The 24,827-nt window shown below is 39.4% G+C and overlaps 1 protein-coding gene and 1 long non-coding RNA gene across 5 annotated transcripts; one reads left to right on the top strand and one right to left on the bottom strand.

Moving 5' to 3' along the window:
• Window positions 1-478: 478 nt before the first annotated feature.
• LOC105498572 (NADH:ubiquinone oxidoreductase complex assembly factor 4) lies at window positions 479-7,344 on the bottom strand. Its single transcript, XM_011770715.2, has 3 exons — window positions 7,089-7,344; window positions 6,157-6,260; window positions 479-860 (listed from the first exon to the last, which is right to left on the bottom strand). The coding sequence occupies exons 1-3, from the start codon at window positions 7,222-7,224 to the stop codon at window positions 573-575; spliced, it is 528 nt and encodes a 175-aa protein (XP_011769017.1). The 5' UTR covers window positions 7,225-7,344; the 3' UTR covers window positions 479-572.
• On the top strand, window positions 6,543-23,157 carry LOC105498571 (uncharacterized). Of its 4 annotated transcripts, none has more exons than XR_011623530.1 (4): window positions 6,543-6,726; window positions 10,104-10,232; window positions 15,241-15,338; window positions 18,634-20,417. It is a non-coding gene; the product is annotated as an uncharacterized lncRNA (long non-coding RNA). The 4 variants fall into 4 exon arrangements; XR_011623528.1 differs by lacking the exons at window positions 6,543-6,726; window positions 18,634-20,417 and adding exons at window positions 7,455-7,666; window positions 22,898-23,157; XR_011623527.1 differs by lacking the exon at window positions 6,543-6,726 and adding an exon at window positions 7,455-7,666.
• Window positions 23,158-24,827: the final 1,670 nt, after the last annotated feature.

Raw genomic sequence — 24,827 nt, 5'->3', positions numbered from 1 at the left:
TAAAGTAAATCTTCAATACTTCTTATTCCCTGTAGTAGTAATTTTAATTAGATTCTATTGATTTGTTTTCTCCTGTGTGCCTTTATTTGGGAAATACTGTTAGTCTACCTTGCTATCGAGTCTCTTTCCCTAACAAGAAAATGTCAGTCTTAAGGGTCAGGAAAGCTTTTACTTTCACTATCACATATGAAGAATGAACTAAACACCTAACTTGGAAAGTAAAACTCAATTGAGGGATTGAGGACATTTCCCAAGGGGTAATATGACCAATTTAAAAGTTGGCATATGTGCCTAAAATAACAAATTAACTCTTTCACCATAATAAAGGTACAGATGTGCCGATTAGTCATGCTGACATGCACATATGAAATATGCCTAAACCAAATTAAAATAAAACAAAATACATTCTATGGCAATCTTGAAAAGTCAGGGAGCTCAATAAATATTAAGAATATGGCCTCATGATGAGAGCATTAAATATTTGGTAATTAACATAATTTAATATGCAAAAAAAGAGAAAATATACAGGATGAGGGATGAGGAGTACACATAGGAAATTTTTGTGATTTTCTTCATTTTGATTGTATTGCCTTCTTGTCTTCAGGAGGGAAGATTTTGACTTCAAAAGTAACAAAATACTTAAGAAGAGAATTCACATCTTTCTTTTCTAACTGGTATTCTTGCACTATTTTCTCAGCAGTCCAGGTTTCTGGATAAAGTTTATGATTATTGAGAAGTGTCAATGCTTCTACAACGGAAATTTTGCCTTTGGGAATGCTCTTCATATTTATCATACCAAACTGATGGCCTTTTGGCAATCTGAATTCCTTTGGCTCTTGACATGTTTCAGCAGCTTTTACCTAGTATCAAAGAAAAAAAAAGGTTTTAGGATGAGAGAAAAGATTTGACATCTACTTTCATACTTCTCAAATCTATACTATTCCTCTTCAAATAACAACTGATATGGTTTGGATCTGTGTCCCCACCCAAATCTCATGTCACCAAATTGTAATCCCCAATGTTGGACGTAGGGCATGGTGGGAAGTGACTAGATCATGGGAGTGGATTTCTCCCTTTGGTGCTGTTCTCACGATAGAGTTCTCACCATATATGATTGTTTACAAGTCTGTAGCACCTCCCCAACACCCCACTTCTTCTTGCTCTGGCAATATAAGCCATGCCTGCTTCCCCTTCCGCCATGATTATAAGTTTCCTGAGGCCTCTCCAGAAGCAGAAGCTGCTATCCTTCCTGTATGGCCTGCAGAATCGTTAGCCAATTAAACCTCTTTTCTTTATAAACTACCCAGTCTCATGCATTTCTTAATAGCAGTGCAAGAATGGACTAACACAAATTCTATACACGATTTTCCAAACTTCATTTTCTTATTATAATGAGCTATAGTTTAATAGTACTTTTGCCACACTGCCCTTTCATAACTATAGCGCTATTGTTATTAAGAAATGTAGGTAGCTCTAGAAAATAATAATCAAATGTATACCATCCACTCACCACATTATTTCATGTGTTTTAAAAGAACAATGAAAATAATTGATTAAAAACTGCACCTGTTTTTAAAGGGCAGGATTCTGATGCCACCCTAACAGCTGGCTTGATAACATCTATTCTGTTTCCCATCTTTGTTGTATTTCATACTCAGCGCTCCCAAACACCTTGAATGAATTCAAATATTGCTAGTGATCTTGTCTCCCCTGAGAAAATAAACGAATGCCTCCAATACACTCCAACATAAATAAAACAACCTATGCATACCCATCCTTCCATCTAGCCGTCCTATCCCAGCTTAATCCTGGCGTGTGTGCTCTGCATTCCATTCTCGTTTCCCAGCTATGCCTAACATTCTTTCTTTTCTTTTCCTTTTTTTTACTGCACCGTGCCTACTGCTGCTTTTTGGTCAAACATATAAATGCTATAGTTACTACCTTTTTTAACACGCCCAAACCCGAAGCCAACACCTCTTTTATGACCGGTTTCCTTCTCTTCAGGTAATGTTTAAAAGAAATAATGCTTGCTATCTCTAATGACTGCCTAGTTGCTTAATTCAGAGGACACATTTTAGACCTCATTTGGACTCACTACAGTATCTCACTATATCTGATACTGCTGACCACTCCAATGTACCTATAACTATCTTCCCCCTTGGTTTCTATGCCACCCCCTCAGTTTTCCATCAGTTTTTTCAGTGGGTCCTTCGGGGTTTTTTTCATGGACCCTTTTCCTTTCGCTTACCCTTAAATGTCAGTGTGTGACATTTAAGAGTGCCCAGGCCTTCTTTTCACTCTACACATTCCTCCAAAGTAATCCCGCACACTCCTCTAACTTCCATTACTGCCTACAAGTTAATTACTTCCAAAGCTGTGATGATAAACCAAGACCTTTTCTTGATTTCCCAACCCAAATGCTTAACAGGTATCTCCACTTAAATGACCGACATGCTCCTCAAATTCAATATTATCTGAAACTAAACCTATCACCAGTTCTACTCCCATATCCTCAATCTCAATGACCAACACTACCCACCTCTCATGCCAAAAACGAGATTATACCTGCACCGCCCTCTCCCTCACTCATTACACCAATCAATGAACAAATCCTGTTGATAATGCATCATATGTCTCTCTCGAACTCACTCACTTCTCCCCCATACTGCTAAATCACCCTAGTCCAAGTCAATGTCTCTTGTAGAAATGACTGCAAATACCTCCTATCTGGTCTCTTCTAATTAGATAAAATGTACTCTGTTCCCCCACCAGGCTACTTTCAAATCTAACATCACTTTTTGACCATTAACTCTTTAATAACTTCCCATTGTCTTCAGAATAAAACAAAACTCCTTAGCAAGAAAAATAAGGGCCTTCATGATCTGACCCCTATCACTCTCCAGCCCAACTCACTTCTCCCAAATCCACACTGCACATTTTCCCATAACTGCAGTGAACTCTAACCATTCTTCAAAGGCATCACACACTCTTGTATCTTTATATTGCAAACTAGGCCTGAAACACTCTTCTCAATTTCTTCACTTTCCAAATCTCAAAGCTTCTCTCATTTTCCTATTCCCAGGTAAGGAAGATCTTCCTTCTACTCCAAGCACGTCTGTATTTAGATTTCCTTTCTAATTAATAGTAAATATTAAAATTAATAATTATTTGACACAAAAAAAATCTAAGAAGATTCAAAAACCTCTCAACTGGAAAAAAACAAACAAAAAAAAACTTAGGAAACTAAAAGTAGAAGAAAATGTCCCAAATGTGATATAAGTATTTTTTCATAGAAAACAAGTATCATTCTATTATAATTAATGCTGAAACATTTGAGACATCCTATGGAAGGAACAGGTGAGAATGCCTATTTTCACTGGCATGTTAATATATACAACACAATAAAAAAATTAAGTATAAATACTAGAAAGAGAAGTTTTTAATTCTACATAGATATGAGAATATATTTAGAAAAGAGAATCAATTGAAAGCCTAACAGAAATAATAACCTAGCAATATGGGTAGTTACATTATAAAAACCACTCACTTTCTGATATATAGTAGTCCCAGGCTTTATCTACAGTTATCTGAAGTCAACCACAGACCAAAAATATTAAATGAAAAACCCCAGAAGTAAACAATCCATAAGGTTCAAACTGCAAACCACTCTGAGCAGCATAATGAATTCTTATGCTATCCATTGCATTCTGTCCAGGATGTTAATCCTCCCTTTGTACAGTGTATCCACACTGTACAGGCTACCTGCCTGTTAGTCACTTAGTAGCCATTCTGGTTATCAGACTGTGTGGCATCACTGTGCTTGTGTGCAAGTAACCCTTACCTTACCAAGAATAGCCCCAAAGCACAAGAGCCGTGGTGCTGGCAACTCAGTTATGCCAAAGAGAAGCCATAAAGTGCTTCCTTCAAGTGAGAAAGTAAAAGTCATTGACTTAATGAGGAAAAAAAAATCATATGGTGAGAGTGCTAACATGGATAATAAGAATGAATCTTCTAATCCTGAAATTGTTGCAACTGTTCCATTTTATTAGTTGTTAATTAAACTTTATCACAGTATAGATTTATAGGAAAAAGCAGTATATATAGGGTTCGGTACCACCCTCAGTTTCAGGCATCTACTGAGGGTCTTGGAACCTACCTGCTGATAAGGGAAGACTACTGTATTAGCAATAAACAGTTCAAATTTAAAGTGAAAAAAGCTCTCATCCCAGTAACAACATTCCCTTTACCCCTCAAAGACTTTTATTAAAGAACCTGACAATTTCATCTGGAAAAATATTAATGTGTGAAAAGAGACCAGAAACTTTTTAAAACAATGAGAGAAGACTATAAGAAATATCAACATACATTATAAAGCTCTATTAATTAAAACTATGGTTCTAGTGTAAAAATAGAAAAATAAGTAAAACTGATGAGTCCATAAATAGACCCATATGTGTATCTAGAGATGTGTATCTAGAGATTTTAAGTAAGTGGAGAAAGGTCTGGGCTATTCAACAAATTACATTTAGACAACTAGCCATCTGTTTGAAAAGAGTTCAACTCATCTATTCCACACATCAAAAACCACATTTAATGCCAGATAAAGATTTTAATATAAAATGTAGTTATAAAACTACTAGAAGAAAACACAGAAGAGTTTATTTGATGGTAGAGTGGGCCCAGTATTCCTTTATCACAAAAGACAAAAAGACTGAAATATTTGACAGAATTTTGAATAAATATGTTAAAAAGTGAGACAACAAATAAATAATTTGCCATATGAAAGGCAGAGTATCAACGATGTATAGAGGCACCACAACTATGAACTGCCAGAAGGAAAAAAAGGAACAAAGAACATAAACAAAAGGCAATTCCAGTTTTCATTATCACTCTCCCTAAGGAATCTATTTAGACTTTTCCTAATGTCCCCATGAAATTTTAGTATCACTATATACATATCTCTTTATGCATTCATTATATGTATAACTGAGTCTTCTACATACAAAGCATTAATTTTTTTTTGTTCCCAAGAGTGAATTTGCAGATGCATAATTAAGTAACACGAGAGAAAGAATACTTGGGGAGTATTACTCAACACCTATTTTAAAATAACATAAAGAACACAGACATTAACCCTATACCTTTTTAATGTGAGCATTTGGTGATAACTGAACCCTACAATTACTATGCACAGCGATTTACAAATCGTTTTATTTCTCCTCTGTAGTGAAAATTATATTAATAATTGTATCTGTGCAAATATCCAGAGACAGAGAGACAGTATTAGAATATTTTAGAGTGAAAAAAAAAAAAATCTGGAAGTTGTTGGCACTTCCTTGTCCTTTAATCAAACTTTTATCCCTAACTAGAATCTTCCTGCCCCCAAAAACTCATCTGGTTAACTCCAATTGATCCCTCAGGCCTGAGCATTTAACTATCACTTCCTCAGAAACCATCCGTGATCCTCCAATTTCAAAGAGGTCCCTCCAATATACTCAAAAGTGCCCATACTTTTCCCATAATTACGGTCACATCATTGCTCATCTGTTCAATGTCTGTGTCCTTCACAGCATCATAAGCCCTGTGAGAGCAAGGACTAGTTTTGTTCATCACTATATACAAAGCACTTGTGCCCAGGACTTACATAATACAGTATATGGATTTACACATAAATTCCCATTCCCAATATATTCTTTGATCTTTCTCCTAATTTTAAATATCCTATCTGAATATATCCTTAAAAAAACAAACAGAACACCCCACAAAACCCAACTATACTATTGGAGTCTCTGAGATTAGATCATACCTCAATCCACAGAAGAATGAGAAAAAAATATTAAAGTTCTGCTTTTGTCACTCAAATGACAACCACTAGAAGTAATGCCTGACAAATTCTGAAATACTATGAATAATTCACACAGTTGCTCTGTATCAATACTTTAACAAGTTATTTTAGAATTCTGGTAAATATCCAATGAACCAAGGCATAAGTGTCTTACTGTCTTAGACCACTGTGCTTAAACTTTGCCAAGGCGTGTAGACCGATCACAACACACACTTGCAGAGCACTCTTTTTACTACTTGCCACACTTAATCATTTTCCTGAAGCCCCAAAATAAGTAAATTGTGTGTTCACTTAACTAAACACACATTTACCTGCAAGGAAGACACAGGATCTTTGGAATCAACATACACATCTTTTAGAAATGACAGCAGCTTGTCATCTTTACGAGCAATCTCTCCCTTAATTTCTGGATAGTCTAAGGAAAGGGAAAAAAGTCTCAATATTAAAATCAAGGAAAATTTCCTGTAATATCCTAAACGCTTAACACAAACCCTTTCTTTTTTTTCTTTTCTTTTTTGAGACGGAGTCTCGCTCTGTCGTCCAGGCTGGAGTGCAGTCGCGTGATCTCGGCTCCCTGCAACCTCCGCTTCCTGGGTTCCAGAGATTCTCCCACCTCACCCTCCCGACTAGCTGAGATTACAGGCGCGCGCCACCACGCCCGGTTAATTTTTGTATTTTTTGTAGACACGGGGTTTTGCCATGTTGGCCAGGCTGGTCTCAAACTCCTGACCTCAGGTCATCTGCCCGCCTCGGTCTCCCAAGGTGCTGGGATTACAGGCTTGAGCCACCGCGCCCGGCCTAACCGCTTTAATTTTTTAAAAAAATAAACATAATCATTTGGACTGTTTGGAAAATACTTTAAATGGACATCAAAATTCCAGGTCAGGCTCGGCGTCCATCGTCCAGTGAAGACCCCTAGAGAAAGCTCTGTGACCCTCTCGGATTTTGACGCCCGGTATCAAGTCCCTCACAGGAGCCGGCGAGGCCCGCGTTAGCGGGGGCACAGGCCGCTACCTCTGGGACTCGGAAGTAGGCGGGGCGGCCGACCTCACCGCGGGCGCGGAGGACAGTCTCAATGTCACCGGCCTAGCGGCTCCCCCTTCCAGCGCTCAGCCAACACGAGCGGCTGCGGCCGAGCAGACTGAAGCCGGTCCCCCGGCCTCCGGGCCCACATCAGGCACAACCTGTGGGCAGCCCCGGGAGTCCGCGCCCCCGCGCCCCGAAACGCCCTCGCACCACTCACGACTAATCTGCTCTTGCAGGAGGTTGCTGGTAGAGGGGTGCCTGGGAGCGAGAGAGGGCTTTATCTTGCTGATTTCCCTTTCCGCTCGGTTCTCTACGTTGAAATTTCTGATACCGCGAATCACTAGGGCCCCCATCTCCTCATAGCATTATGTCCGCAGGTTCAGGCCGCACGTGGGAACACCGGCTCAGGAAACCTCCGGGACGACCAGAGGATGCGCACATGTGAGGGGAAGCACGGCCGCGGGCGCTTAAATGCGTGCCCGTCGCCCACTAGCGGTCGGGAGGCCACACATCGCTTCTCTGCCCAGGGAATTTAAAAGGGAGCCCCTCCCTTCGGGGCGAGCGACCGCTCCCACCGGGGCTGCTTCCGGTGGGAGGCGGCAGGACTTAAGTCCCCAGACACACGGTTGCTGTCAACCCTGGAACTCCGAGGGAGTCACCCAGGAAGCTCTGCAAAGTTCTGTGCCGGGCCCTACCCCAGACTTTCTGATTTAATTCTTGTGGAGTGAGGCCCAGCATTGGATGAGACTTCACACGTGATTCCAAAGTGTCAGTGAAGAGTTGAAAACCAAAGTCGTAAGGAAATTGACCTTGAAGTTGTTTCACAGGGCAATGCCACCAAAGAGCTAGCCGATAAAAATGGAACTTATTGCACCAGGGTCAAACTGGGCTCTCAAGTTGCCCTTTCCTGCTTTTTAAAAAGGAAAATAATGAAAGGATGTTCATTGTCGATGAATATTTGTTCTCAGCCGCTCTAATTTAAATGCCTCTTATTTTCCTGTGCCCCCACCTGATGCATTTTCAAGCCACTGTGTTCTCTTTTTCCATTATTTGTTACATCCCGTTCTCATTTGACCTAATGGTATCGATTTTAGTTATACTTTCCCTTATATTATTTTTGCTACTAATTTGCTTCTCCATTCTACTACATGCTGAGTCATTCCCTCTCCTATTTCTCTTCTCTCTTGTCTTCATTCTTTTTAAGCCTCTGTGTAATTTAATGAAAGGAACAGCCAATAAGAGATCAGAAAAAAAAAAACAACAAAAAACGAGTGTTACATTCACCTTCTCTCTGTCTCTCTGCATTTCCTGAATAGGTTACTGTAGTGCTGCTTTTATTTAAGACCCTTTAGAAATATTGTTATTAATCTATAATAAACCCACCAGGAAGGAAGTAGTAGGATTTCCGAAGTTACAGTATTTCTCTTACTGTGGTTGCAAAATCTATTTTTAGTGTCCTGATCTCTGCTTAGCAAAATGAAGTAGAGTGGTTGTTTTTAACCAGTTTAAAGTAAGAAAATATTGATGTAAAGATAATCGAATAGAAAAAATAATAATAATAAAACAAGAATCAGAGAACCAAAATGAAGAAAGGGAAATGTAATCATTAAATATAATGCTTAATCAGAGCAAAAGCACTGCAAGGAAGATGGCTTCAGCCACTCTAATTTAAATGCCCTTTATTTAATTATACTCAACATTTTTACATGGATTGGTATTTGAAATTTGTAGAAGCTGAAATCAGTGATCTCTGATAGCGTTAACTGGGAAGTTATCCTGAAGGTGGCAGGCTGCTCCAAGATTTCTATCTTTGATATTTTTAAGGGCTTGTGATTCAGGGCTTTTTAGCCACGGTATTTCTATTTCTATGGGTGCTAAGAAATTTTAATCTGCTTCATTATATCTACGTGCTTTAATCATGGTAGAAATTCGACTCACTGCCTGTTAAAATATTTTAAAAGTGAAAATCTCATTTTCATAGAAATTCCACCGAACTTCGGGCAGCATGAAAAAGTAATGTTAGAAGTTACTATCGGGGCAGTAGGGATTACAATATGAAATAATTCTTTGAATTCACACATTCCAATAGAGCTTGGATTCAACATTGAAAGAGCTTCCAGCATGTGTCAGCTGCTTTGCCTGATCCTGGCCCAGTGCTGCTCAGACCCTCAAATTGCAAAACAGAAGGCACATGCAGTCCATCAGAAACTCACAATTGGCTGTCACCCTTTGGGAATCATGGAAATAAAACCTGAACCATAAATGCATAATTCCAGCTCTTCTTGTCAAAACATATAAGTTACAGGAACTCTAAACTTAAGAACTCCTGTTGGGCTTATGTTAAGGATTGAAGTCAGATCCCCAAGGAAAGTATAACTAGGATGCTGCTTAGAATGAAGCTTCCATCTGAGTGGAGTATTATGATGCCTGTGTATGGCTGAATATCTTAAGATACTAATAAAATAAACCCAGGGTCTTGACAACACACTAGAATGTAAATTCTGAGGACAGAACTTTTGTCTGTTTTGTTCACTGCTGTATCCAACACATTTAACAGAGCTAGTAAACAGTAGGTACTAAACAAAATATCAAATAAAGGTCAAATGAACTGAAAGACAAGTAGGATCCCTGAGCTGGCGTCCAGACTCTGGGCAAGCTCTCTCTGCCTGAATACCAGCCCTGCTTCCAGAAGTGAGTCCTTATGCAAATAACTTAATGTGGTTGAACACACTTTGCTCATCTTAAAATTGGGATAATAGTAATCACCTAAGGGGTTTTACACAGAATAAAAATATCTAGGCCGGGCGCGGTGGCTCAAGCCTGTAATCCCAGCACTTTGGGAGGCCGAGACGGGCGGATCACGAGGTCAGGAGATCGAGACCATCCTGGCTAATATGGTGAAACCCCGTCTCTACTAAAAATACAAAAAACTAGCCGGGCGAGGTGGTGGGCGCCTGTAGTCCCAGCTACTTGGGAGGCTGAGGCAGGAGAATGGCGTAAACCCGGGAGGCGGAGCTTGCAGTGAGCTGAGATCCGGCCACTGCACTCCAGCCTGGGCGACAAAGCGAGACTCCGTCTCAAAAAAAAAAAAAAAAAAAAAAAATCTAGTACAATGTCTAGTACAATGCCCAGTCTAGTACAATGTCCAGTACAAATGTCTCATACCAATGTCTAGTACAATACCCAGCTCAGAATCTGATGTTCAATATTTGCATTGTTTTTCATTTTTCAGAGCAGAAGGGAGCAGTTTGGAAAAGGACACATATTCTGAAGCTCTGGTGAATATGTGAATGAAAGTGATAAAAAAACAATTTGAGATTACAGTAAGACTCATGTTCTTCAATAATTTAATTTTTAAAAAGTAAGTATGCTAAATTTGATTTTTATTTGCTGGTTAGTGTGCTCAGCACACATGGTGGCATTGTTGGATTTCTTAAGGTTGGAATATGGGTGGGAATCATTAGCTCTGGGGCATAAAATGCCACCTGCCTGTGTCTGGCATTGGCCACAGAAATAGTCCCCACTTTGTATCCCTCTGCCCTCATGTCTTTCTCTCTGCCTAGACTTTTACCATTGGGCACTCCTTCTTTTGAACACAATTCAACAGCATTCTGTGTTCTCCAAAGGATTTCAGTAGCTAAACCCAGAGGACAGTGGGCTCAAAGGGCCCAGGACAGCCCTCAGAGGTTTCATCAATCAAATCTCAAACACTAGTGAGGAGCACCACAGATTTATGGAGGAATGACTTATTCTGGCAGAGGTTCTGGTGTTCAGGCAAAGAGAACCTCTCCAGGGCCTGGATTCCAGATTAGGAACCAGAGAATCTATAGAGTCCAAACGAGGTAATTTACAAGGTTCCCAAGCTTGGCCAGTTTCATAGTGATGCCGTGTTGTGGGTCTGTAAAACCTAGAATACTGGGAGCAGGGGATAGTGCCCCAAACTCAAAACCAAAACAAACTAGGCTTTGTGCAGATCCGGTATTCATATTGAGGAACACTGGGTCTCAGGTTAGAGATTAGAATGATCAACCAGCAATTATGCCCAGATGCCTGCTTTGTGGTTACTGCACTCATGACTTTTGTCATTGTATTCATTTCCCATTGCTGCTAGCAAATTACTGCAAATGGCTTAAAACAATTAATTATCTTACAGTTCTGGAGGTCAGAAGTCCAAAATAAGTTTTTAAAGGATAAAATCAAGGTGTCAGCAGAGATATATTCCTCCTGGATGCTCTGGAGGAGAATCTCTTTCCTTACCCCCTCCTTTTTTTTTTTCTTTCTCATGGGGAAGAGGTTCTTCTAGAGACTTCCCTCATTTCTTGGCAGCCAGCAGTTGCATCACTTCATTGTCACATCTCCTTCTCTGTGACTTTCCTACCTCCCTTTTTCCATTGTAACACCCTTATGATTACATTAGACCTGCGTGAATAATCCAGGATAATCTCTCCATCTCAAGATCCTTGATTTAGTCACATTTGTAAAGTGCATTTTGCTACGTAAGGTAGCATTCGCAGGTTCAGGGATTAAGAGACAGAGATTTTTGGAAGGCTGTTTTGTTCACTACAGTCATCAACTTTAGATGATGGTTTGCTGCACAGATCATCCCATCACCCAGGTATTAAGCCCAGTATCCATTAGCTCTTCTGCCTGATTCTCTCCCTCCTCCCACCCTCCGACCTCCAACAGGCTCCAGTGTTTGTTGTTCCCCCTCCATGTGTATATGAGTTCTCATCATTTAGCTCCCACTTATAAGTGAGCACATGTGGTATTTGGTTTTCTGTTCCTGTGTTAGTTTGCTAAGGATAATGGCCTCCAGCTCCATCCATGTCCCTGCAAAGGACATGATCTTGTTCCTTTTTATGGCTGCATAGTATTCCGTGGTGTATGTGTTCCACATTTTCTTTATCCAGTCTATCATTAATGGACAGTTAGGTTGATTCCATGTCTTTGCTATTGTGAATAGTGATGCAATGAACATACACATGCATATGTCTTTTTATTAATAGTAGAACAATTTATATTCCTTTGAGTATATACCCAGTAATGGGATTTCAGGCTTGAATGGTATTTCTGCCTCTAGGTTTCTGGGGAATCGCCACACTATCTTCCACAATGGTTGAACTAATTTACACTCCCACCAACAGTGTAAAAGTGTTCCTTTTTCTCCCCAACCTTGCCAGCATCTACTGTTTTTCTGACATTTTAAGAATAGCCATTCTGACTGGTGTGGGATGGTATCTCATTGTGGTTTTGATTTGCATTTCTCTAAGGATCAGTGATATTGAGCTTTTTTTCATATGTTTGTTGGCTGCATGTATGTTTTATTTTGAGAAGTGTCTGGGCATGTCCTTTGGCTACTTTTTAAGGGGATTGTTTGTTTATTTCTTGTAAATTTATTTATAGATGTTGGATATTGGACCTTTGTCAGATGCATGGTTTACAAAAATTTTCTCCCATTCTGTAGGTTGTCTGTTTACTCTGTTGATAGTTTCTTTTGTGTGAGAGCTCTTTAGTTTAATTAGATCCAATTTGTCAATTTTTGTTTTTGTTGCAATTGCTTTTGGTGTCTTTGTCATGAAATCTTTACCATGCCTATGTCCTGAATGGTGTTGCCTAGGTTTTCTTCTAGGGTTTTCATAGTTTTGGGTTTTACACTTCAGTCTTTAATCCATCTTGAGTTGATTTTTGTATATGGTGTAAGGAAGGGGTCCAGTTTTAATTTTAATTTTCTGCATATTCTAGCCAGTTCTCCCAGCAATATTTATTAAATAGGGAATCCTTTTCCCCATTGCTTGTTTTTGTCAGGTTTGTCAGAGATCAAATGATCGTAGGTGTATGGTCTTATTTCTGGATTCTCTATTCTGTCCCATTGGCCTATGTCTCTGTTCTTGGACCAGTACCATGCTGTTTTGGTTACTGTAGCCCTGTAGTATAGTTTGAAGTCAGGTAGCATGTTGCCTCCAGCTTTGTTCTTTCCATTTAGATAAATAAAACAATGTCTTTAAAGGACTGAAGGTAAAGCAGAAATCAACTACATAGAAAACAAACAACAACACCAACAAAAATTGGTTCTTTGAGAATATAAAATCTGACAAGTTCAAGTGAAAATAAAAGAACAAATAAAATACATGAAGAATTTTTTTGGAAAGAATGTGATCATAAAGAAATTTTTTAAAATTGAAAGAAAATATATATAAACTTATATACAATTATAATACTTAGTCTCATTCCCTTGTGTGACATGCTTCTAGCAAATACAAATATAACACAATAGAATAAAAACGAATAGAATAAGGCATAGATACAGAATAGAATAGATTATGGTCACTCTCATGATTACTTTACATTGTATAAGGCTTCACCTTAGGAGATAAGGGTGAGGGATTCTCCTGTTGGCTTTGAAGAAGCAAGCTGCCATGTTATTAGAGGGTCTTTGAGAGAACCTGCAAGGAAGCCACATGGCAAGAACTTCAGGGCTTTTGGGAGGTAAGAGGAGGCCCCATGTGACAGCCCACACGAAACAGATATCTCAATCCTACCACCATAAGAAACTTAATTTTGCCAATGGCCTAGTAAGTCTGGAAGAGTACCCCTGAGCTCCAGAAATTAAGGCAGTTCAGTCAATCCTATGTAATCATTTCAGTGGATTCCCAGTACAGATTTGGTTAAATTCAACACCCATTACTAATAATACATTTAGCTAGCATGGAATAGAAGAAAACTGCCTTTACTTTATAAAGGGTGCAATTCAGAAAATTATGGCAAGTATTGTATTGATGGGCTAACAAAGAACAAGAAAAGAAAATAAGAATTATAAATGTTATGTTATTTGTTCCTTTGCAAAATCAGTACTTCTGTCTGCCTAGAAAATTAGAGAGAATCAGGCAAAGACTATTAGACCTAATAAATAAATTTAATAGGTAGCTGAATAGCTAGCCATCCTACCCATCAGTTAGAAAACATAATGGCCAAGGCCCAGGGCAATGGCTCACCCTGTAATCCTAGCACTTTTGGGAGCCTGAGGCAGGCAGATTACCTGAGGTCAGGAGTTCGAGACCAGCCTGGCCAACGTGGTAAAACCCCATCTCTACTACAAATACAAAAATTATCCAAGCATGATGGTGCACATTGGTAATCCCAGCTGCTCGGGAGGCTGAGGCATGAGAATAGCTTGAACCCAGGAGGCGGAGGTTACAGTGAGCTGATATCAGGCCACTGTACTCTAGCCTGGGAAACAGCAAGACTTTGTCCCCCCAAAAAAAAACAAAAAAAAGAAAGAAAATATAATGGTCAGAAAGTTTCATGGATGATGACCACAAAAATTATTATGCATCTCGAAATAAACTTAGAACTATGTGTAAAACTCAAACTTAGTAAACCACAAAAATTATGAAAGAACATAAAGAAACACATATGGCTAGACATAGCAGGTTCCTTGACGCAAAGTCTGAATAGTGTAAAAATGTCAATTGTTCAAAAAAAAATCAATTAATTTGATACACTTCAATTTCAATTAAAATTGTAATCGCGTTTTTAATGAAGCTCGATCACTGATAAAGTTCATCCAGAAAAGAAAATATGAAAAAATAGCCAATAGATTTTAGAAAGACAGCAGTTAGTTAGGACTTACCCTATATCAGAATGTGATACAAAACTTTATGGTATGGTATTGATACCGAAATAGGCAAATAAGTCAGTAAATACAGTAGTGACAAGACAGGTGTAATTATGTACAGGACAACATTTAAAATCACTCTGTGATGTAAGGATATAATTCCTTCCCCATAAACAACTGAATTTCCAACATCATTTATCTGTTTGCCTTTTCCTGTTGCTCTCCATTCCCATTTATAATGATTCCCTGTCTTCTTTCTTCGCTCCAGCTTTCCCTGCTGCATCAGTTTCCTTTCATAGTGTATCTGTCCCTCCATGTCCCCATGGACTTGCTTTATATGGAAGTAAGGAACACCTCATCATAGCGGTTTTGGTTTGATTCCAATGAGATCTTTTTTTTTTCCATCCATAGCAATTTAATGAATACAACAGTTGTCCATCTTGGCCCCAGCTACAGAAGGTACTCTTGATAATTTGGCATAGGGAGAAAAAAAAAAGTGGAAAGCTGAAAAGAACAAGCAAATACTCAAGCAACCATTTTCATTTCAAAGATTATGACAGATTATGAAAACAAAGAATACAAAACAGGGAATTCCAGAAGGACCCCAGAAAAGATGTGAAAAGCAAGTTGTCACCAGGGCATTTTACCTTAACTGGTAAACCCAACTCAATAATTCCAGAGTAGGGTCTGTGTTTGTTCTCTCCATCTGTCTGTTCCTTTCTCCCTTTGTAACTGTCTCTGATTCTTTTCTTAGCAGCCATGGTGTAACATAATGATTACTAACAGGCTTGGCATCAGACAAACCTGCATCTGAATCTGGGTTCTATCACTTCCTGACTGCATAATTTTGTGGTAAGCTCTTTAAATTTTCTGATATTCAGTTTCTTTATCTGTAAAATGGAAATATAACAAAACTACTTATTTCATAGGGTTGTTGTGAGATATGATCCATTTGAAATCATAAAGCTTGTCATACAGTAAACATTCAAAAACTATTAGCTATTATTCTTTTATGTAACAAAATACTAATATAATAGGAAATATTTTAATAATTATAGCTTAGGTTTGATTGACACTTTATGACTTAGTAGTTAGTATCTTCAGATTCCTTATTTCATTAATATATTATTGCAATACTCTGTAGTATTATACCCGACTACATATGTTTAAGAAAACCATTTAGCTGCCTGAGGCTGTTTGTAAAATGCTGAAGGATACTCTGGGAAGTATATGAGGTGTCCTTGTTCATAGGCTTTTTGAGTTAGTTTCTTATTGTCAGTCCATGACCTTGTGGGCACAGCTCTGCCTTTTTATTCCGGTAGTCCCACCTTTTGTTGGCTTCTGTCTCCGTTGTCTTTAGGAATTGTACACCGTCACCCCTAAGCATCAGTGCACACAACCCTCTGCTGGGTTTCATTTCTGTTGGATGTGACACTGTTAGGTAAGGCAGGGAGGCAGGTGTGGTAGACAGAAGTCTATGACCCCCAGTGGCCCTAAACAGGGAACCCAGTTAAGCCTGCTTTGAACTTCTAACCTACAGAACCATAGAATAATAAGTAGATATTGTTTCAAGCCTCTAAGTTTGTAGTGATTCATTGTGAAGCAATAGAAAATGAATACAGCAAGTAGTGTGAGAATAAGGTTGGGGATTAAGAGGGTGGTGGAATGAAGAGGGATGGGTAAAGAGACCGGGAGAATGGGATGTAGCTATTATAGAAGTCATTGCAGGTCAGGTGGAAGTAAAGGTCTTAAAATGATGGGACAGAGTCTGGTTTTTATTTTCTATGAGTGAAGGTCCCTTGAGTGGAAATTAGAGAGCCATAGGTCTCTCTTAGAAAGATGATTGACAGCTACATAAAGGATGATTTGGAAGAAAAAGAGACACTAGGTAAGATACTGTTATTCTCATCCATGTGGGAGTTTAAATTTTTTGGTCCAATTTTCTTAGGGATATCTATTTGATAAGAGGTCTTTGTAGTGGCACTGCTTAGATATGACTTCCACTTGAGTTGGACAGATAGACAGCAACAGTAACCTAAATAGTGAAACTTGAGATTCAGAGGCTAAATAAGTATAGTCATTTATTTTAATATTCTCGTTCCACTCTTGGTGTAATTAATCATTTTTAGAGCTTTTGATTCCGTAGAAGCTCAGGATGTACGGATGCAATCTTGTTCACTTAGAGGTTCCCAACCCACAACCATGGGTACAGTAGCTCTTATATGTCCAGAGAAGGCTTCCAGAGAAGTCTTCAGAGAAGGCTAAAAATATGAGGTCTGTCTACAACTCTCAGCAGTGTGATCTAGTAAAAGAGTATGTGAAGTTCCCATTTTTATCAAAAAGATAATTCATGTACCTAGCTAGCTGCATTTTGATAAGCAGTTTTAATACATTTACTGTAAGAAATTGTAAGTATTTATGTAAGTCGGAGAGAATCTTGTTATTTAGCAGTGTAGCTTTGTCAGAAATCTAATGGTAGTCTTTTTAAAAAATAACTTTTGATTATGAAAATTTCAAACACATTTAAATGGGTAGAGTTTAGTACAACAAATCTCCATGTACTCTTCATCCAATATCTATAATTACCAATTTATGGCAAATCTAATTTCTTCTATATACTTTCCCATTTTCTACCTCCCTAGTCATTATTTTTAAAATATCCTTCTTTTAGTGATAAATATTATTATTCTAAGGACATCTTACCAAAGACAAGGACTGCTCTTTTAAAACGTAACCCACAAAATAACATTAGCCTTGTTCAAAGCGCTGTGAATGAGAAAAAGGTACAGATTTTTGGATGGGTTCACACTCAGAAATTTTTTTATTTGTTTTCAGTGAATTTGAGCAATAAAGCCATAATGTGAATGCTAAACACTTTATGTACAGGAAGCTCTTGAAACTGTATTTCACCCTACTCAGCACACTGCCTGTGGGCTTCCCTTTCACCAGTTTCTCACCCCTAAAAGGCCACATTGTTTGCTGCTCATCAGAAGAGTGACTCTGTGATCTTAGGATGCCAAAACTTAACTCACCCAGCTCATTTCTGCATCAATTCCTGCTAAAAGGTCATTTTTGTTTTAACTGGCTGGTTGAGTCAGATGATAAGTGAAATATGATTCATGTGTATAACAGCTTCCCATCCCTGCTCCCTTGCCAGCCCCTACCTCCACCCCTGAAATCAAAGATTTGCTTAGCGCTCAAGATGTACAACTAATATCTGTTCTTTGTATGTGAATGACTAATTAATTCTCCATCTTCTAACTCAGAGACCAATAGAACGGACCAAAGATACATGGACTCATAAATAGTGGACACCTGGGGGAAACAGTTCTAGGCCAAGAAACTACAAAGGCTCTGAGGCAGAAGCGTGCTTGACATTGTACTCATGTGCACTGGTGTGCCTTCCATAACAACTAAACCAGAAAACCCCAAAAGGATCACAGGGCAGAAAACCTACCAATGGTGGAGTTGTGTATCTGAGACTCAGAAAATATACTCCTTAGTAGTGTACAAGGGAAATAGGAGGAAATTTCAAGATGAGTGAAAGGTTTCTTATGTCATGGTAGCCCAGGGTACGAAAGTACAAGCTGATGTTAACATCAAGAAATATTCCTGGAAAAGAAGTATATCAAAACCTTGCCACACACAGAGGTGTTCAAGAATAAATGTATACTTATAATGATAAAACTGGGCTCGCCTAATGATTTGGCAGGATTCATTTGTGAGGCACATAAAAAATGTCACATGAATGTTATTAACAGGGTTCTGCCACATGCACACCCCTCTGCATTTATAGTAGTGAATCAGAACGCTTGGAGTCATACATCATCCTACATTTCTGGATATTCCCATCCACTAGATTCTTACCAAAAAGCAAGACCAAAAGAGAAAAAGACCAAAGTTTCTTCCTCTATCTCACTTAAAACATGGTAATAATAATTTGGGCCATGGAGTTGATCACTTTGAATTATAGGATGCTAATTAGAACTTAGACATCATCTAGGATAATCAGCTCATTTTTCAATGAACAACTGTCCACTGTCCACACCCTGCTCCCTTTGCTGCCCTATCCTCTCACCACTGTGCTGCCCCCTCCCCTTCACCAGTTTCTGGTGCTGACTCTAACATGCCTCCTGCTTGCTCCCAGCCAGCTCTCCCGGGATGCATTCTGCTGCACAAGAAGACCAAAGCTTCATACTTGTGCCTATTTGAATTCTAGCGTTTGGGGATATGCTTTGTTCTTTTGTTGAAACCAGGAGAAACTGAATGAACACTGCAGCAAAAAAGAAGGTCCATTTCAAGGGTACAGAGACCTTAATAAGGAAGTCCTGACCTTTTACAAGGGCAGCTCCAGGGATCTAAGTAGCAAAAGGGCTAAGATGCTACCATTCAAGCACTGAAGACCAGCTGACTTCTGCTGCTGGATTTTTTTCTGCTCCAGATTTAAATTATCAGACAAGAGGGATACCAATTGACCTGCATTGGGTCAAGTACCCATCCTTTGGTAGGGATAGAGAATTCGGCATCCCTATCAGAACCTCATGGAAGTGAGGATGGTAAAGATAGACAGAAAAAAGATAGAAGATAGAAGAGAAAAACACTTCTGTCAACTCCTAAAATTAACTGCTCTGTTCTGGAATTTTGCATATGTGTCACGAAGGCTTATTTTTGGACCTTCTTTCTGTCTTGGGACCCAGTTTTTAGACTCAACAATCTTGTGTGATTGGTCTTGATTTTGGTTCTGGACTATGCTTTGCAACCCTGCTTATCCCACAGTTTTAGAAAGAGCAAATCTACTGCTACTCTGCTCACACTGTTGTGGGTTACTCCTTAGCAAAGGCAGTCAAAGGCAGTCCCATCTCTTAGCTCCATAATGGATGAGCTGAGCAGAAACAGACTCAGCAGACATAGGGGTAACTTTGCCTAAGATGCTAGAGATGGCTACAGGCAGGTTCAGGACTAGAACTCAGGTATACTGATTTCCCATACGTTGCTCTTTCTTTCTGTAGTAATTATTTCCTGTCCAGCATTTGAGAGCTAACCAGAAAAGGAGAATATAGTTATTGCCAGAACATCAGCACATTCAGAAGAGTTAGAAAGTGTGTGCCTTTTTGTGTGCAGGGATTGTGATTTGAACACATTAAAAATTAGAAATAGAATGTCAGCAGTGATGTCCTGCTGGTATTGTAAAAAATCTTAAGAAGACAGATGGTAGTTTTGAAATAGAAGATTTAAAGAACTTTGTACTTTGCACTTTTCCACACATGTGACAGGTGGGAAAGGAGAAGTGGCAGGAGGAAGACTGTCATGTGTTCAGAGACAAGGTTTGCACAGCTAGCTTTGGAGTTGAGCCAGGTTACTGGACTGCAGCTCTATTGTGAGATGTCACTTTCTCTAGACCCATAACAATGCCTTTCACTTTGGGAGTGGGTGATGTAGCTGGCTCCCACATTTACCATTGACTGCTCCACTATCTGCAACACACCCTATTGTGGAATCTCCTTTATTTGGAACCAGGGAGTGGCACAGGGAAGTCCCACATATGACCTCCCTGTTTTTAATAACCCCGTCCCCAGGGAAAAAGAATGAGAAACATTCCAACAGAAGATAAAGCAAAAAAAGAAAAAAAAAATAGGCAAAATTTACCTCTCTGTGTGGCTGTGTCAGAGAGGACACACAAAGGGAAAGATGTGTTTATGTGATGGAGGAAAGAAGGGCTTGCTCCCTTGTTTATGAGAGAAAATAGTATCTGCAGCATTGTGTATGAGCACTCTAATTTGTGTTTATTATTTTTACATTTTCAGTCTTCCCAACTACAGTGTAAGAACCTGTGGAGCAGTATCCTTATCACTTGCCTCCACATATCTACAGCACTTCATATGATGATTGGCAAACTGTATATGCTTAATTGTACTTAATTTGCAAACTGTACATGCCTGTTGCTGAGAATAAAATACAAGTTTAAAATTTTTGTTGATTTTTAAAATCAGTTGTATCTTTTTTTTTTTTTTTTTTTTTGAGACGGAGTCTCGCTCTGTCGCCCAGGCTGGAGTGCAGTGGCCGGATCTCGGCTCACTGCAAGCTCCGCCTCCCGGGTTTACGCCATTCTCCTGCCTCAGACTCGCCAGTAGCTGGGACTACAGGCGCCCGCCACCTCGCCGGGCTAGTTTTTTGTATTTTTTAGTAGAGACGGGGTTTCACCGGGTTAGCCAGGATGGTCTCGATATCCTGACCTCGTGATCCGCCCATCTCGGCCTCCCAAAGTGCTGGTATTACAGGCTTGAGCCACCGCGCCCGGCCAATCAGTTGTATCTTAATGGAAGTTACTGAGTTACTCCTCAATTTCTGTTGCATTTCCACACATAATCCCTTAAGCCTTTTAGGTAAATCCTCAGTATTAATAAGAATATGATTTAAATCTGGATTACCATGAGGCAATTAGATTTGGCATGCAGTTTGTTGATAAAATCAGAGAACCATAAAACTAGAAGAAGCACAAGCTTTGACTCTCAAGGGAGTATTTTCCAGGATAATTAATTGCCAATTTTATTTTAAATACCATTATTTACCAAAGTTATAGTTATATTCAGTATATATGGTAAATTCTATGTGAAGATGTATTGTAAAATGAATATAGTTAATTGTGTAAATAACATAATACATATCTATATTTTAAGTATCTTTTTAAAACTGTGCAACTAGTGCTTTGATATTCTGAATTAGTTTTCTAGTGTTGCCGTAACAAAGTACCACAAACTGGGGGGTTTAAACAACAGTGAGAGAATAAACTTACAGTTCTGGAGGCTGGGAGTTCAAGATCCGGCTGCCAGGATGGCACAGTTCTGGAGTGGGCCCTCTTCTGAGTTGCTAACTACAAATTCTCTTTGTATCTTCCACTTTCCTGAGAGAAAATCTTGACGTCTCTTGTGTAGAAAAAGAATTCTGTGCGCATACAGGTTACTGCATCCTGCACTACACTCAGTCCTGCAGCCTGACGCATTCCACTTCCTGAGGGACCTAGAACCAACTCAAGCATTTTCAACTTCCCCCCATGGTTCTCACTGGTTTTAGCTCTTTACAAACAATAAGCTTCTCAATCAGTTGTCTATTCTTTGACCTTTTATTCCACAGTTTTTGCCCACCAGCACTTAAGTGTGGTAAAACCTCCCTCAGTGCTGTCTCCTCTACCTTCTACCCTGAATCTCTTCTCCTGTCAAAGTCAAACTTCTTGAAATAATTAATTCTTATTTCCACTTCCCTGCCTCCTATTTACTCCTCACCCTGGGGAAAATAGCTTTTGATTTCTACCACTTTAAAGAAAGTGCTGCAAAGCACAACACAAAGCTCAAACTGCTAAATCCAATAAAAATTTTTTTTTGGTATTTTTCTTACTTACTACTCAGCAGTATATGATAATATTGGCCATGCCCTTCTTTTTGAAATGTTCTTTTCCCATATATCTCTCTGGTCGGTCCTTCATTTTTTTTTTTGTGACTGCCACTCCTCCATTTGCCCCTTAAATACACGCCTTCCTAGCGTATATTTCCTCCACGCTTTGTCCTAGGCTCTTGGCTTTCCTCACTCTGCACCATTCCTCTGAGTAATCTCTTCCTGTTGCTGGCTTCAATTTTCATCTTATTTTGATGATTCCCAAATCTATCACTCCAGCCATCTGCTTTATAGACATGTCCTCCCACGCGTCCTACAGGCCTTTCAGATGTAATGTTCTGAACCTGAACTCATCATCTTCCCCCCACAAATCTGCTCTTTCTCCTGTGTCCCTTAGCTCAGTGGTGGCCATCACCTCCTCCCTAGGTGTCCAAGGCAGAAACCTGGCAGCATCCTGAACTCTTACCCCCTTCCCATTCCTGACTCTCATCTCCTTCCTGGATTTTATCCTCCTCACTGGCTTTCCTCCCTCTGCTCCCATAAGGAGGCTGCAGTGGTGCTTTAAAGTAAGCCAACTTGTTCATCACCCTGATTAATGACCAAACAAATAAACCCTGCTTCTCAGTTCGTGCTTTCTCTGTAGCTTCCATATTTCATCACTCTCCCCTTGCATCTTTAGTCAATAAGTTTCCTCTTTTTCTAGGACCCATTGTGATTTTTCCTGTGTTGCTCCCTTTACTGGAATCCTCTTTTCTCCATTATCCCTTAAAATGGCAAACTCCTACTCTCTCAGCTCTTCCCCTGGCTGTGAGACTTGGGGTAAGTTAACTTAGCTATGCTTCAGTTTCCTCTTATGTAAAATAGGAATAATACTAATAATATTTGCTCCATGGGTGTTAGAAAAACCAAATGAAAGAAAATATGCTTAGGACTTAAACTGAAACATACAAGGTACTCAATAAGTATTAGCTATTATTATTATTATTACTTATTGGACTCTGTTTATATGTCACTTTATCCAGGACTCCTTGCCTGACCTGGGAAATCTCAGTGAGGAGACCCTCCTAACTACTTCCATGATCCAGTTCCTCTGCATTGTAATTGCTGCTTGTTTGTCTGTCTGCTCCTCTCCCTACTACCTGCACGTACACCCTTCTTACCAAGGTAGCCTATAAGCCCTGTGGGAGAAGGAACCGTAACTATCAGTTTTACTGTGGTATTTGTATTCCTAGGAGAAGCTCACAATTTTTTGTTGTCTGAATGAATATAGATGCAAAATTATTTCAACGTTTGATTGCTGTCTGTTTCTGCTAAATCACCACTTTCTGAACCAGCTCTGAAGTGCCTGAACTCTTATCAAGCATGGAATTTGTGGCTATCTATAATCTTGCTTAGATTAGAAAGAACTACTAATGAGGTATAGCCTTTTGAGACTACTGTCCAGTTTAGGTATATCATAACTCCAATTAACCTTGGCAACACCCCAACAACTAATAAACCAAATTCTGCATATCCTACTGAAGAGCAGAGGCTAATTAGACAAATTATGGTCTATCTGGTATTGGCATTTGTCTGGGAGACTCAGACTAACTGCAATAACCAGTCACTGTCTTTGAAACGTAATGTAGGTCCCAGCTTGATTGTTGGCAGCACTCACTTTAAACTCACACATACCAAGTGGTTTGCTGGCACATATTTAATACCTGGCTCTCAGGGGAAAAGCCCTAATTTTAGTGTTTGCTCATTTTCATGGTGTAAAGAGTCCTGCCTTGACTGATGTCAATGTGACATTGACAAATTCCTGAAATTTTACCAATAACTTTTTGCAAGTTGTGCAAGCAGGCTCCAGCACCCTGCAGTCTAGATGGGTTGGTAGGGAGACTAGGTGAGCTTTACTTTCATGAATAAGAAATTATCTTAAGAACATGAGAGTTAACTGTTCATAGTCGGAGAAAAATTTTGAAAGAAAGTAATGATTCTGAGAGTGGCCTGGATCAGAATATTGCGAGGCTTTCCCTTAATGTATGTGCACCTCAATAACTAGGGCTCTCCTCCTGCAAGCCAGGCTGGCACTGTCGCCTCCGTCATGTGGGAAGGGTGTAGTAGGCAGATGTCCATGTCCTAATTCTTAAAGTCTATGGATAGATTATATTACCTGACAAAGGAGAATTAAGGCTGCAGATGGAATTAATGTTGTAAATCAGCTGGCTTTAAAGTAGAGAGGTTATCCTGGATTATCCAGTGGATTCAATGTAATGAGAAGGGTCCTTAAAAGTGGAAGAGAGAGGCAGAAAAGGGAGAACAGATAAATGGCAGCATGAGAAGGATTTAGCCTAATGATTCTGGCTTTGAAGAAAGAGGGGTAACCCACAAGCAAAAAGTGTGGATGACCTCTAGAAGCTGGCAGAGAGCACAGAAACAGGGTCACTAGAGCCATCCCAAAGAAAATGAGCCTGGCTGACATCCTGATATTAGCCCAGTGAGACCCATGCTGGATTTCTAACTACAGAACTTTAATATAATACATTTGTATTTGTCTTGTTTCAAGACTCTGTATTTGAGATAATTTGTTATGACAGGAAACTAATACAAAATGGTATCACTATTGACCAATACCAAAAATCCTCTGTACTTGTTAAGTTCTTGTTTAACTTTGACTTTTTATCTAGTGGGCTCCACATCATTGGCTCTGAAGCCTTAACTATAATTCTGCCTCTGGTCCTTTGGTCTTAGTAATTGCATTTGATGTTGCTGGCATTTGAAATGTAGCTTTACCAAACAGATTATGCTTTGTCTACCTCCCTGTACTATTGCCCTTTTAGCAGATCCCCAGACAAGTCACCCTTCATTGTCATGAGGGAGAAGGGGATTTAGCTGGGCATAGCCGCAACACTGTTCCTCTCCTTTCCATTTCCATGGCCCTCACTGTATGCCATGTTCCCAGCACTTACA

The sequence above is a fragment of the Macaca nemestrina genome, chromosome 5 (genome assembly GCF_043159975.1).
Source record: "Macaca nemestrina isolate mMacNem1 chromosome 5, mMacNem.hap1, whole genome shotgun sequence".
NCBI lineage: Eukaryota > Metazoa > Chordata > Mammalia > Primates > Cercopithecidae > Macaca > Macaca nemestrina.
Note: the sequence above shows the minus strand (reverse complement) of the source record. Positions and strands in the feature narration are given on the sequence as shown.